This window comes from Malania oleifera, chromosome 5, assembly GCF_029873635.1.
Source record: "Malania oleifera isolate guangnan ecotype guangnan chromosome 5, ASM2987363v1, whole genome shotgun sequence".
Lineage (NCBI taxonomy): Eukaryota > Viridiplantae > Streptophyta > Magnoliopsida > Santalales > Ximeniaceae > Malania > Malania oleifera.
In genome coordinates, this window is record NC_080421.1 from 4,440,585 (window position 1) to 4,455,788 (window position 15,204).

Here is a 15,204-nt window from a genome sequence, read left to right on the forward strand (position 1 = left end):
ATATAAAACAAATTAAATGGTCTAATAATTTTATTCGTCACTTACACTTATAAATAGTCTTAGTGCAGAAAAAAAAAAATAAAGAAAGAAAGAAAGCCCTCTAATATAGATACACAAATTTTAAGTGAATTATCTTTTAAACATAAGGCCATTCTATGTTTGCGAGATGTCTTAAATTTGAGTTTGTGTAGATTTAAAAAATATGTAATATAAAATTGTATTGAATTTTGTTTAAATTTATTCAAATCTAAATTTAAAATTCAAAATTTGTATTTCCGAACACAGTAATATATGAATGTTGAGTAAACCGGTCCATATAATAAAGTACTTGTGGTTGCAAGTGTGAAAGACGAGCTCACATGGTTGGGCACTCGTTAGTTCAGGTGTATGGATCTTACACACTTGTACGCATTTATGTCCTTTCACATGGACTGTGTTATCACAGTTTCACACATATAATGTAAAATTGTATTGAATTTTATTTAACAACAATAAAATCAAGCCTTAGTCCCACTAAATTTCTTTAAAATTTAAAATTTATATTTCGGAACATAGTAATATCTATGAGCTACAGAAAGAAAGGTTAATTAAAAATTAGGAAAATGTTGAGTAAACGACCCATATAATAAAGTAACCTTGGTTGCAAGTGTGAGGGATGGGCCCACATGAAAGGTTCCTAACGTGTTCAGGTGAGTGGGTTTCATACACTTATAGGCATTGATGTCCTTAGAAGAAATTTGGTAGGTTTTATATGTGTCTTTAAAATTGCATTTAGAAATTGGAATATGAATTTTAAAACGCAATCCAATAAAGGTTTATATTTTTTTTAATATTTTATTTGAATTTACACAAAATAAGTATTTAGAATGCCAATTACAAGATTGTGTAAAGGCTGATACGTACATTTGGCCGAGGAAAATTGGGCGGAGACAATGGGCTCCTGGTTGACGCTATTGCCCCTGTGAATCTGTGATCCCACCTCCCTCCCCTGCCCCTTCAAAACTCAACACCCCTGTGCCTCTACTGCTGCTCTGTTTCTCTCATTCTCTCTCTCTCTCTCTAAATATATATATATATATATATATATATATATATACATATACATGTTTGCAGCTCCGACGTACGTCCAAGAAACAGAGCATGAGAAATTTTCCATCATCCCTTTTCTCTCTGTTTCTCTTCTTCTTCACACGCCACTCCCTTGCTGTTCCTTACGGTTCTCTCTCTCTCTCTCTCTCTCTCTCTCTCTCTCTCTTCTCTCTCTCTCTCTCTAGTTTTTAAATTTGTTGATTTTTTGTGTGTCTGAAATTTTTTATCAAGTGCAAATTTTAGCTACTGGTTTTTTTGCATGCAGATGGGCCTGGGTATGATTCTACTGCTTACACTGAGGTAATTTATTAAATTATATATGATTATACACACACACACAGACACAGAGTGGTTTGTATTTTATTCGATTTGCTGATAACACATTTGAAAATTACTAATTTCTTCGTCAATTTAATTACATTATGGCATAATTAAACATACACATTTCAAATTTTCATGTTTGCTTGTTTGATTTTGTGCTCATTTATTAATAACGGGGCAGTGCAAGGCAGAGCCAGAGGAGCCATTGTACAAGGGTGGGATTCTGAGAGGAAAGAGTTATTGGGATGTCGTGGCGCAGAGCCTCGGTGACTCCTCCTCCTCCGGCTTCGGCGGCGGCAGCGGACGGTACACGCCCGCTTTCATATTGCAAAATCTCACCCCTGGCACCAAGTACTGCTTCTCCAGTTGAGTATTTTTCCTTTTGTTTCCTTCTCCCACACTTCGTTAAATTGGCCCATCACTCCCATACTTACACACATACACAAATTATCACATTTTAATTATTTAATTTCGCCCTTTGCTTCATAGAAATAATGGGTCAACTTCAATGTGTCGGAGTTGACCTCTGTTCTAGGTCTTCTGATTTTGTGATCAACAAAGTTTGAACAAGAAATCAAAAGCTCCAAATGCAAAATTGGCCCACAAATTTAACATGGGTATTGCCAAATTTAGGTAATATGATGTCCATGTCAATTTCATGAGATTTTGGAATTAAAAATAAAATATGGGTTGTGTATTTTACATGTTTATTTTTTTTATTCGAACTATCATAAAATATTAATGTCCCAGCCCTAAAGTTTTAAAATCCAACCAAATGTAGATGTTTGGTAGTTCTCGAACTCGCATTTTTCATAATCTTCAAATTATTTGTTACTGTAATTAAGAGATTTTCAATAGTAAAGTTCTCGTACTTTGAAAAATTATTAAAAATGTTTGCCTTCTTAATAGTCGAAGAATAGAGTCACAATTACGCAAGATGTGAGTATATGTAGTCCCTATTTATATATTTATAAGTGGATCTCCCTAAAACTAAGAATACATAAAAATAATGAACATTATGAAAATGGGTCTCCCTAGAACAGTATGTGCTCCAAGATCCCACATGCCAAACACATCATTAAGTGATGACAAAAGCACTGTGGTGTCTTGTGATGTAGCAGATGGGTTAGACAGCCTTCTAGCAGCTCTCGTGAGTCATACTTTTCCCTAAGTAGTGAAAAGTCCCGTGAGTGCATCACACTAGCAAAGCTTTGTCATATCTGTGCCATTTGGAGACAGTAGTCCTCCTCCCTCGTACATGGTGAGCTGCTTCTTTTAGTCCGGTTTGAAACTTAGAAAATATTACAGAAAAAAGATATCTTTATTTTTAAATTTAGTTATTAAAAAAAATAAGAAAAATAAAAATATAGTAAATTTATAAATAAAAATTTGATCTTATACTTCATTAATGTTTAGTTTTTTCAAATTTTTAGTGGAAGAAAAATATAAAATAAAATTAGTTTCCTCCTTAATTTCTTTTTCTTTTTCTTTTTTTACTTAAAATCCTTGATCCAAACAGACACTTACTGTTTACTATTTTGATTCTATGATTAAGGATGCGTTTGGTAGCACTGGCATTGTAGAATGAGTTATTGAGGGTTGCTTAGAGACTGTGGATGATAAATGGGTGTATCATAGAATTTTCTGACTACTAAGATGGTATTAAAGGTCTATGTCCCTACCCATAACCGAAAAGACGATAAAATAATGAAGGGTGTTAAGGGGCTTTTTGGGTCATTAAGAAAAAGTTAAGTACTTTAGTCATAAGTTACAAAAGTCATTTTCACAAGTCATTACAAACACTCCCAAACGGTGGCGCTATGTGCAAATTCATGTTCTTACTTGATACAATGGGATTGCGGAATATTCTCCATTGGTTCAAAACATGCTGCCCACACTGTGTTCCATAAATTGCCCATAAGAGGAATTTGAATATACAGAGCATAGTAGGAGTAATATTGTGAATGATTTTGAGAGCCATTAGGATGGGAAGAAAGAAGCATAAGTATATTCAGTGGCAATGGTCCAATGGACTTCTACTTGGGCAACTCATGATGAAATTCTTCTTTTAGAAGAATGTGTTTGGAATTTAATTCTGCACATTTTGAAATGGTCCTTTTATATCCATATGGATTACATACCTGGTGTTCATCAACAGGTTGGGTGAAGATAGAGGGTGCAGACTCAGCTCTCATAAGGGCTACCCTGAAAACAGAAGTTGCAACTCACAACTGTATAGGGACCATCGTTGCTCAGAGTGGATGCTGGTCTTTCCTCAAGGGTGGATTCGTTCTCGACTCTGCCTCAAACTTATCTCTCTTGTTCTTTCAGGTATATGTGTTTTAGCCTTCTTGGCATATGCATATACTATTACAGATTTTGCAATTTGCTTATATGGGCTTGTGCTGTGGACTTTGCTTAATTGAATAATGAATAAAGACTAACCTAAGTTAACGAAAATCTGAACCCCGGGCTTTGTTTTGGCAGAATTCAGACATGAAAGACGTTAACATAGCCATTGCAAGTGCTTCATTGCAGCCATTTACTGATCTCCAGTGGAGAATGAATCAAGAATTCAGAATCAATACGGTAAGTGGTACAAATTCTTTCCTTGTGTTTGGGAACATGGATTTTGGACCTTGACTTGGACAAAGTGCGGCATCAATTTATGTTGAATTTTGTTCAAATCCACACAAATTCAAATCCAAGCCCCAAAATCCGTGCTCCCAAACACTACCCTTGAGTTTTAGGCTTTTTCTTCCCCCTTAAGCCAACGAAACAAAATCTGAGAAAATTTTGGAATCTTGAATACTTGAAGCAGAAGCAGTGTTCAGGAACATGGAGTTGATGCCTTGGATTTGAGATTGTGTAGAATTGAAAAGAACTCAATCCAAAATTGTGTCGGTTTTGTCCCATTTTATACAATTCCTACTTCCTTTCTCTTTCTTGTGACTCCAAATTTTCTTCTCCATTTCTTTCTTAAGCAACCAAAAGAGTAGATGGCCAGTGATATCATCTTTCAATTACAAAACATGTTTAATCATTCCAAGAGATTCCTTTAAACAAGACATTTGTATCATATTGGAAGCTCGAAGCTTGTGTTAGAGATCATGGATTTTTTAGCCATTGCTTTTGTGCTGAAATGCATGAAAACCAACACAATTTTGTTTTGCATTTTTTTTCTTCTTCGCACAAATCTAAATGCAGATCATGAATCAAAGATAGGGTTAAAGTCCTTCTGAGTTAAAAATCTAATCATCTCCGCACTCTTTCTATGAGGGTACACTCCATAATCTGCACCCTTAATTTTCATAATATATAAAACCAATGCCCTTCAAGCTCATCCAATTATAAAATATCTCTCTGCAGAAAAGAAAACGTGCAGTGATAGTCCATGTATCAGACCAACTTGGAGAGAGACTACAAGGAGCAGCAATTACAGTAGAGCAAGTGTCCAAGGATTTCCCATTTGGATCTGCTCTAGCAAGTACCATTCTCGGAAATATTCCCTATCAAGTACGTATAGTCTTTGAACTACGAATTTTAAGTTCTTACTAGTACCATAGAATGCATGCATTCGGACTGAATGCAGCGTACTTCCTGCAGTGTAATGTTGAATCCATTGTTCATTTCTATATGCACCGTGCCTGCTTCCATCATAACTCTAAACAACAGATCTCTCAAATGTTTCAGGATTGGTTTACTAAACGATTCAATGCTGCAGTGTTTGAAAATGAACTCAAGTGGTATGCAACAGAACCCCAACCGGGGAAGATAAACTATACTTTAGCTGATCAAATGTTGGCATTCGTTCGATCTAACCAAATCGTTGCTAGAGGACACAACATCTTCTGGGAGGACCCTATATATACACCAGCATGGGTTCGTAACCTATCAGATCATGACCTACAATTAGCTGTGGATGCCCGAATACAAAGTTTAATGAGCAAATACAGAGAAGAGTTTGCCCATTGGGATGTTAGCAATGAAATGCTTCATTTTGATTTTTATGAGAAAAGGCTTGGGCCTAATGCAACGCTACATTTCTTTGAGACGGCTCACCAGGCAGATCCCCTAGCAACCATGTTCATGAATGATTTCAATGTGGTGGAGACGTGTGAAGATGTTAACTCTACTGTTGATACTTACATTTCGAGGCTTAGAGAACTCAAAAAGGATGGAGTGTCAATGGATGGAATTGGTCTAGAAGCTCACTTTACAATCCCAAATCCACCTTTAATGAGAGCCATCTTGGACAAATTGGCAACACTAAGGCTTCCCATTTGGCTCACTGAAGTTGATATTAGCAAAAAATTTGATCAACAAACGCAGGTAAGCTACTAAAACTACTGACAGTTTTTCACCGTTGTTATTGGACGAACGAAATCTATCTAGTCTCTTCAAGGCCAACATTCAGAGAACAACTAGAATTTCAACTTTATCTCTGAGTTTTTGGTAAAAAATTCTTCATTGATTTGGGCTTTCTTCTTATGTCTTCTTTACAGGCTATATATCTAGAACAGGTACTAAGGGAAGGTTTTTCACATCCTTCAGTGAACGGGATAATGCTATGGACAGCATTCCACCCTAATGGGTGTTACCAAATGTGTTTGACAGATGAGAATTTTCGTAACCTTCCTGTGGGTGATGTCGTTGACAAGCTACTGAAAGAGTGGCAAACTGGGGAAGTAGAGGGTCAGACAGATGAGCATGGCTCATACAGCTTTCTGGGATTCTTGGGTGAATACAGGGTGACTGTCACGTATGGAAACAAAACTGCAAATTCAACTTTCTCACTTTGTAAAGGTGATGAAACCAAACATTTCAGCATTCAACTGTAACACATGTAGTTTTGGTCTTTATATGACATAATTGTAGCTGACTGCATCCATTATGGCTATAGTTTGGAGCATTATATGCATAAAGTAAAATGGATGGGGTGCCTTACCCATGTTTGGGAGCTTGAAATTCGGACTGCATTTGGATTTGGATTTGTGTGGGTAAATGCAATATGAAATATATTGCATTTTTTGCCCAAATCCATACAAATCTAATTCTGATGCCTGAAATCCATGCTCCTAAACACAACCTACAGATTTAACAAGATGGATTTGTGCTGGCAGAAGTAAAAGCATATATCATTTCTCACTGCTTGTGCAACGGCACAACCAAAAAACTGCTCTTGCTCTTTTTGATCGAAAACAAACAGATACCTTCAAGATTCCAAGTTTTCTTAACCTGCAAGTTCATTTGAATAAAAAATTCCAGCTGCCTTAAGTTTAATGAATGACCACACTGCTTAGCGCGTTCAAAATCCCATCCTTTTTCCTAGTACAATGATACCCCTGTTCATAAACAACCAAAATAACCTTACACTACACACATGCCAGTAGTACAGATTTTCATAAGGCTCGGGTTATCCATGTAAATAACTATGCTTTTCTCATCTTTCTTCTATTTTCTTTCAATTTTCTATGTGTCACCTAAGTTGTACTCATAGCGTCCACGAAATCCATGTAGCACAAGCTGCAAAATTTAAGATATTGTAGAAAGGTATTTGTGCTAAAATCAATATTAGCCATATGAAAACCTAGCTTTTAGTTGGTTGTGACCAAGAAACTGCTCATCAATTTATGAAGGATTAATTTTTGTTCTTCTTTAGCATCTTTAATAATTAAATCGGCATTAGGCGATTCAATGGAGCAACTCAGTCATTAGCATCTATCAAGCATATTGTAGTCTGCATGTGGGATCTCTCCAGCTTTTAAATTACTAGGCTAAGAAGTCCTAATTTGGGTTGAAAGGGAAAGGGTAATGCAATGGGGGGAAGGCAGCGTAGCATCATGTCCAGGATGTTCTATCTCAAATAAAGTAACATTTGCAACAGCCTAGCCAATAAAAAGTTTTTAAAAAAAAATACATGGCCAAGAAGCTAGCCTGTTATTCTTTACTTAAGGCCAGTTAAATGTTCACACTAATGATTAGGGCCTTTTTCATCCCTTCTCAAAGTTAGAAGCTAAGATCAACAATGTTCGCCACTGGGGTGTATTAAGAATGAATTCTAAAACAAATGCAACCGCTAAACTAGAAAAACAGGACAAAGAAAGAAAGTACATGAACACCAAGATTGGTGTAGCTACAGTTTGAGGCCTATGTACACGAATGAGGGAGATAAAAAATTTTCATGGACCCGAAATATACACACCTTATGTTTCGGAGAGTGCTTGATTTAGATTTGTATTAAATTTGAATAAAATGTAATATAAAATTGTATTGAAATTTGTCTAAATCCACTCAAATCTAAATTTAAGGTTTGAAACTCATACTCCCAAATGTAACAACAAGATCACAAAGATGAAATAAAAAACCTTATACATGATTTGTGTATATGTGATTAGTCATGGATCATGTTGGGACCGTAACGTGGGGGACTTGACCCTGGGCTTGAAGCATATGAATTCCTACCGTGCATGTATGGGAATGAGAAGAAAGAACCACTAAATTATGGTAATCTGCTTAATGAACTTTTAGCTTGGTTGATAAGCTTAGAGTTATTATTAGCAAAAAAGAATTAAAACTGAGAGGGAAAAAAAAAATGAGGTCCTCATTCCTTGGAGGAGGCAATTTTGAGTTTCTTAGTGCCAAACCTTCTCCATGCGAGCTCTTTGGAAAGATCAACCTATTAGTTATCTGTTGAGCCACTTTCGTCCTTGCTCAACAGGCAGGTCTTGCAGAGCTCAATCTTGTCTAGCCCAAAAAAACCTTTATAGAGCTCTCTATTAACTTTTGGGAGCCCTACTTAGAAAAAATTGTCTACCTAAGACGACATACAGATTGAAGTAGAGTGAGGTCCTCCGGCACTTCTTGTAGAAAGCCATGCCATAGCATTTTTGGGTATAAATATTCTTGAATTCATGATCGATTAGGGCATGCTCTGCAGGCTTTTGAATGCATTTTGTTGAGAATGTCTTGGGATTTTTGTTTTCAATCCCACTACGTTGCATAGAGAAAGGCAGAACCCTAGGGCTCATCATATTTGGACAAATTTTTATCTTAGGGTTTCATTTTGGACAAATTTTCTCTTTATTTGAGATTAGAGACTGTTTGCTTCATTCATGATGAGCACAATGTAGGCTTTAGAATCAAAATGCACAGATCCTATTATTTGCTCTATGCTGCTCTTTCTAATTTTGCTTGTTTATTGCTTAGCTAAAAATGAAAAAACCAAAAAAATCACCTAGGGATTTCAAGATGCCAAGCTGCGGCTCATGGGCAAAACCAATAGAACGCATGAACTGTAAAGCCCATATGGTCAAAAAAGTAGAATCCTGAATCATCCACCTCAAAATAGTCAAAAAGTGGTCAGGAAATTTGGCTCACCACACAAGTCTTGTCGGCAGATGACAATAATTTAGGGCATTAATCTTAAACTATGTTTACTACCCTACATGCATCAAAAAAAGGTACAACATTAATCTTAAACTATATTTACTATCCTACATGACAATAATTTAGAATATTAGCCTTAAACTAATCTTTACTATCCTACATTGGGGTTAATTAACACCTTTCTTACAATGAATAGAATAAAACTTACATCTACATTCACACTTCAAATTAGGGTTTGAATCCTCAAATTTCATACGAGGACTAGCATTAATTTCTCCTAAATTTTGAAATTGGACAAAAAACAACAAACTCTTTTAAGGTTTTAAAAAATTTCTTAATCTTTCTTGAGATTTTAAAAATACCAAACCTCACTTTATCTTCCTTTAAAAAAAATTATCTTTTTACAAAATACAAAGAAAAAATTATGTTTTTTTTTTTTTTTTTTGACAAACTTCAAGAATGATAACTGAAATCTTTAAAATCTTTAAAAAACTTTAAAAAATTTTAAGATCTAAAAAAAATTAATATTTTTTTAATGAAGTGAAGAAGTCATTTCCTTTGCTCAAGAAGATGCGTCTCCTCATCCCAAAAGCCTCCATTCTAATATTTATAAGGTTCATGCTCAAACTAATTCAAGTCTTTGTGAGTGAATTGTGATTAATAAAGCTTTAAAGAAGGCGCCAGAAGATCCCAGCAAGCTTGCAATATCCGCAAAGTGATCTTTTCTAGATTCAGTCGCCAACTATTTCGCTCATATGTTCACATTACACACCTTTCTTTTTCATTTTTTAACTTCCCTCTGCTTGAGCCAAACCTCCTCTTTTCTTCTTTCTTTTGCAGAGCTCGACAATGCTTTGAATGTCCTAAAAGCATTTAACAATTGTTTAAATTAAAAACAAAAAAGCACCATACTTACAATAAATTAAAGAAAGAAAGAAAAAAAGTTATGTGACATTAAATATGATCATGGTTTACAATCTGGGCAGAGCTCAGCTTTCCTGACAAAATTCAAAACCCCAAAATCAATCAAAGCCTGCACGCGCACCCACTTTCTCTGATTGATTTTCAATTCACATTCAGGAATCAGGACCTCCATTAATCCACCAGAAACAAAGAAAGCTGAACCAAAACTATCAAAGAGAGAGGCTACAATGGAAGAAAGGTGAGGATGAGACAGAGAGTTGCAGAGGCAATTAGTGCAGTTGCAGAGACCCTGTTCCGGTTTGAGTCTCCCATGGCCAATCCGGCTAACCAAGACCCACCTGCTAGCTCTGCAGATCCCGACCCAGAACCCGAACCCGAACCCGACCCCGACCCCGACTCCGTCGTGCTAGCCCCGGACAACCCTGACCCAGTCGTTTCATACCCGTATGGCGTCGCCGTCTTCGGCGTCGAGTCCGTTGATGACTTCTGACTGAACAGGACAATGCCCAGGCCAACGAAATCAAAAGCAAGCAATAAATAAAAAAAAATTGCAGAAGAATTTATTATCTATTTATTAATCGAGTCTGATTCATCGCCGAATCATTAAATGAAACTACAAATTTTATATTTTTCAGTACCTGGTGACTGTGGAGGGGCAAAAGGTAATCGTGTAATCGGCGCCGGTACAGGTAAACGTACTGGTAGCGTCATCGTAGGCGTAGCTATACGAAGTGGGACAAGCCGATTTGAACAACTCCGAGTACATCGACGGCCGGCACGTGTACGGCGAGCTATACGTGTCGCTGCAACAATACTCCGGCCGCCCAAACGCCTCGCACGCGCTCTTACACGCTTTAACGCCGTCGGCCCTCAGCTCAGGCGGGCACTGCTGGTAAAGATCCGCCCCGCACCCCGCCGACCCGCACATGCCCGACCCACCGCTCGCCTCCACCAGCAATGGTAAGTTGTAGCCGTCGACGAGGCTGACGTCGTAGAAGTCCTGCCCGCCGGATCCAAGCGTGAACTCCGCGAGGGTCACTGGCGGGACGCCGCCGCCGCCGACGCACTCGACCTGACCGGACCCACAGTCTCCGGTGGCGCAGGAGGAAGAGTCGGGCACGGATCCGGATCCGTCGAAGCTGCAGCCGGTCCGGCCCCAGAAGCGGCCGGACCAGCCGGTAGGAGCTTGGAAGGAGCGGTAAGTGCCCTTCGGGAGCTCGAATCCAGTGCTTTCGAGGAGTGGGCTGCCGGCGTTTGCGAGAATGCCCGGCCACACTGTGTATTGGCACCGGTTCACGAACGTAAATGTAGCCCCTGAAACACCTGTTACAACAAAACCCATAGACTAATAAAATTAATCAGCTTGAAACCTTTGATTTGTGAGAGAATGCGAGACACCCAGAACACAAAATCAAGGAAAAACTGTACAAACCCCTAGAAATCACGAGAAGAACAAGGACGAGCTTGAGACAGTAACAGGAAGAAAACATTTCCATCTGCGCATTAATCCTCATTTTCCTGTTCGTTTATCCTTTCTGGTTTCTGAAGCTCAGATGAAGAGGTGAAAATGGCGGTAATGGGAGAGAATATGCAGAAGGTACTTTTTGTGCGTTAATGGAGGAAACCAGAATTGGGGTTGTGGGGGGGGAAGAGCCAATGCGGTACAGGGAACAGCGCTAGCTCCCTGGTACGCTGGCAGTGTTAGGATTTGCGAAAGGGAAAGAGTGGGGTGTGTGGTGCAGCTGCCATAAAACAACAAAATACTTTGCTGAACACTGCAGAGAGGAGAGGGTGAGTGACAGTGAGTAGTGATAATGGAGATTCCGTCCATTATATAATAAAGAAATACTGTTCTTGTTCCCCACATTCAGCCTCCGGTCCTCCCCTCTCCATTTCATCACGCTAGACAGTTTTAATTACATAATCCATTTCCCTCTGCCTAATTTCAGAACTATTGTTGAGAATTTTAAGTTTGTCTCACATTTTAATTATAAGTTTTTTTTTTTTAATTTAGTTGGTGTTTGTTCATACATACCGATCTCATGTAAAGGCTTGATGATACATAGCGTAGAGGTACACATGAAGTGTAATTCGAGTCTAAAATATAATAGTAAGGCCTATTTGGGCATTTATTGTAGAATTGAACTTATTCTCACCATAGAGATATTTTTCACTAAGGGAGAGACTTTGAATTTGACTTGAATGTTTGCGAATGTAAAAAGAGGATTTGAAATAAAAAGACTCATAATTTTGTGCCCTTTCCATAATTAAGTAATAATTCTTAGTTCATTGCATGACAAGAAATGACTTCCATTCAAGGGAAATTGGTCAAAACTAGGGGTGGACAAGAAAAATAGAAAAGCTAAACCTTTAGAGACCCGAAAAAGGAAAATAATGTGATAACTATGATGTGAAGTAGATGCATATGGATTATGGAACCAAACTTCATACGAAAAAAATTGAGCAAGATGTTAATCGTGAGAAGATGGCAATTATCGTAATAAAACATTGCTATCCTTTTTCATGGGTTGAGCATGAAGGAAATCGAGATGTGCATAAATATCTTAATCCTGATGTTAAACCAATTGCTAGGAACACTGCTAAAGCTGATGTATTGAAAATACATAAAAGGGAGAAGGAGAAACTTAAACTTACACTAAAGAGTGCTTTTGGTAGAGTGTGTTTGACTTCTGATTGTTGGTCTTCTCCTACGACTGAAGGATATTTATGCATTACAGTTCATTTTGTGGATGAAAATTGGGTATTGCATAGTAAGATTATTAACTTTTCTCACATGCTACCCCCACATTCAGGAGTTACTTTGTCAGAAAAAACATTTAATGTATTGAAGGAATGGGGTATTGATAGGAAGATATTTTCCATCATATTGGATAATGCAACTCCTAATGATAGTATGCAAGATATTCTTTCAAGTCAATTGTCTTTGCAAGCACCTTTAGTAAGTGGCGGTGAATATTTTCATGTAAGGTGTTGTGCTCATATTTTGAATCTTATTGTTCAAGAAGGCTTAAAAGTGATTGAACGTGTTGTGTATAACATTAGAGAAAGTGTCAAGTACATTAAGGGTTCAGAAGGCAGAAAACTTAAGTTTGAAGAGTGCATTAAACAAGTTGGTATACTTGCTTCAATCAGTTTGCGCTTGGATGTACCAACTAGGTGGAATTCAACTTTCATGATGATAGAAAGTGCACTCATATATCGACGGACTTTAATTCATTATGCTTTACTTGATGCAAATTATAAGTATTGTCCATCAAATGAAGAGTGCAATAGAGCTGAGGTCATTTGCAATTTCTTGAAGCCATTTTACGACATGACAAAACTCTTCTCGGGTTCGGATTATCCTACATCTAATTTGTATTTTTCAAATATATGGAAAATTCAATTGCATTTACTTGAAACAATGGAAAATCCGGACTGCATTGTTAATGGTATGACTGCAAAAATGAAAGAGAAGTTCCATAAATATTGGAAGTGTTATAGTGTCGTTTTGGCATTTGCAATTGTTCTTGATCCTCGTTACAAGCTTCAATTTGTCGAATTTTGTTACTCAAAGATTGATTCATCCACTTCTCGACAAAAGTTAAATCTCCTTCGTCAGAAGTTGTACTCTCTATTCCAAGATTATGCAAACAAATCAAAATCTTCTTTGGAATCTACTGCTCCATCTACTAGGGGTACTGGTGGTAGTGACAATCTCATTAGAGATGAGCTTTCGGTAACTTCATTTATATTTTCTAATTTTTCATTTCTTATTTTATATATTATTTTTAACTGTTATATTTATATTGTTTGTTTTTCTATTCTAATATATGACAGGAATTTGAATTTTATGAAAGCCAATATTGTGCTACTACAGAAAAATCTTAATTAGATTTATATTTGGAAGAGCCCAGGCTAAATCGTGTGGAACATGCTGAAATGGATATATTGCGGTATTGGAAAGATAATCAATTTCGATATCCTGATTTATCTCTTATGGCGCGTGATGTACTTACTATTCCTATCACAAGCGTTGCATCAGAATCTACATTCAGCATTGGAGCACAGGTTCTTAACAAATATCGAAGATCACTTTTGCCGGAAAATGCAGGAGCATTGATAACAACTCGAAATTGGTTGTTTGGTTATGCAAGTATGCATTTTTTTTTTTTTTTGAGTTTTTCCAATATTATTTCAATAATTTCAATAATTACATTTTATTTACTTTCATATCCTTTGTCAATTGTTATTGTTTCTTATTTGTTATCTATTTATTTTGTTATTGCAGTGGATCCAAGTGAAGAGAAGAAGCTGAACAATTAGAAGTCAAATTTGAAAATATTTTGATTAATGATTTGGGAGAAACTTCTACAAACAATCATGGCTAATTAAGTTTTTTTGTTATCTTTTGAAAATTGTAATCTTGTGAATTTTTATGGAACTCATTTAAATTTGGTTTTGTTTCTAAATATTTAATTGTTATATTTTTTAAGATTATGTTTTGATTGTGGGACTTGAATATTTGATTCATGTGTTATGCATAATGCATGAATTAAAAAAATGTGAATGATGAATGAACTTATTAAATATTTTACATTTAGCTTTGTATGTAAATATTATGGGACTCATTTAAATTTAGATTTATATATAAATATTTTATGCATGTATTATGCATATTTAATTTTTTTAGAGAGGTGTGTGTTTTTTTTTAATTTTACATTTTTTAAAAATTGTATTCATTAAAGGGATGTATTTTTTTTTTTTACATTTTATGTTCTTTTTATTTAGAAATTAATAAATAAAATGTAGTTTTTTTAAAAAAAAAATTGTCATTTTATATGAAATTTTAAAAAATTTTAAAATAAAAAAATCATATTTTTTAAACAGGTGATACATTACCCGCCCGTTTATTAAATGGGCGGGTTAGGGTTGGCATGTGTGTGATCCGTTTAACATCGACCCGTTTAAGACCCGGCCCGTTAGTGACCCGCCCAAACCCGGCTCGCCCGCTTTGCCAAGCCTACATGACACTCGTGGGGAAGTTCTCCCTAAGTCTGCCAAAGTGGATCTTTGGTGGGACGAAGTTGGATTTCATCCCAGATTTAGGGTAAGGTCTTTTATTCGAAATTAGGCTTTTCGGCAGTTGTAGGAAGTGTAGAAGACATAAAAATAATGATGTTTTGTTCTGAGATTTATGGTTTTTAGGGTGTTAAGTGGAGAACCCTATGGGTGTAGGACCCGCTACAGTAGGAGGATTTTAGCAGAAATCAAGTAAGAGAAATATGCTATGCTAGGCAATACTAGTATGATTTCAGTATGAAATATATGTTTGTATCAGATTATTATTTCACAGCAGGAATTTTATACAGTTTATCAAATACGTTTAAAATGTTTTAAATTACTGTGTGGCATAAGAATATGAATATAGTACAGAAACATGTTTTTACAGTATTTTCAAGATTATGTTTTACAGATTAT

General features: G+C 36.4%; 2 protein-coding genes across 2 annotated transcripts; one reads left to right on the forward strand and one right to left on the reverse strand.

The window, feature by feature from the left end:
* The first annotated feature begins 933 nt into the window (after positions 1-933).
* LOC131155729 (endo-1,4-beta-xylanase 5) lies at positions 934-6,341 on the forward strand. Its single transcript, XM_058109088.1, has 8 exons — positions 934-1,216; positions 1,355-1,389; positions 1,592-1,775; positions 3,569-3,741; positions 3,898-3,999; positions 4,780-4,926; positions 5,104-5,742; positions 5,916-6,341. Exons 1-8 carry the CDS (start codon positions 1,141-1,143, stop codon positions 6,249-6,251), a joined length of 1,692 nt encoding a protein of 563 aa, XP_057965071.1. The 5' UTR covers positions 934-1,140; the 3' UTR covers positions 6,252-6,341.
* Positions 6,342-9,721: 3,380 nt separating this feature from the next.
* Positions 9,722-11,655, reverse strand: LOC131155690 (thaumatin-like protein 1). Its single transcript, XM_058108999.1, has 3 exons — positions 11,156-11,655; positions 10,362-11,046; positions 9,722-10,213 (listed from the first exon to the last, which is right to left on the reverse strand). The coding sequence occupies exons 1-3, from the start codon at positions 11,235-11,237 to the stop codon at positions 9,946-9,948; spliced, it is 1,035 nt and encodes a 344-aa protein (XP_057964982.1). The 5' UTR covers positions 11,238-11,655; the 3' UTR covers positions 9,722-9,945.
* Positions 11,656-15,204: the final 3,549 nt, after the last annotated feature.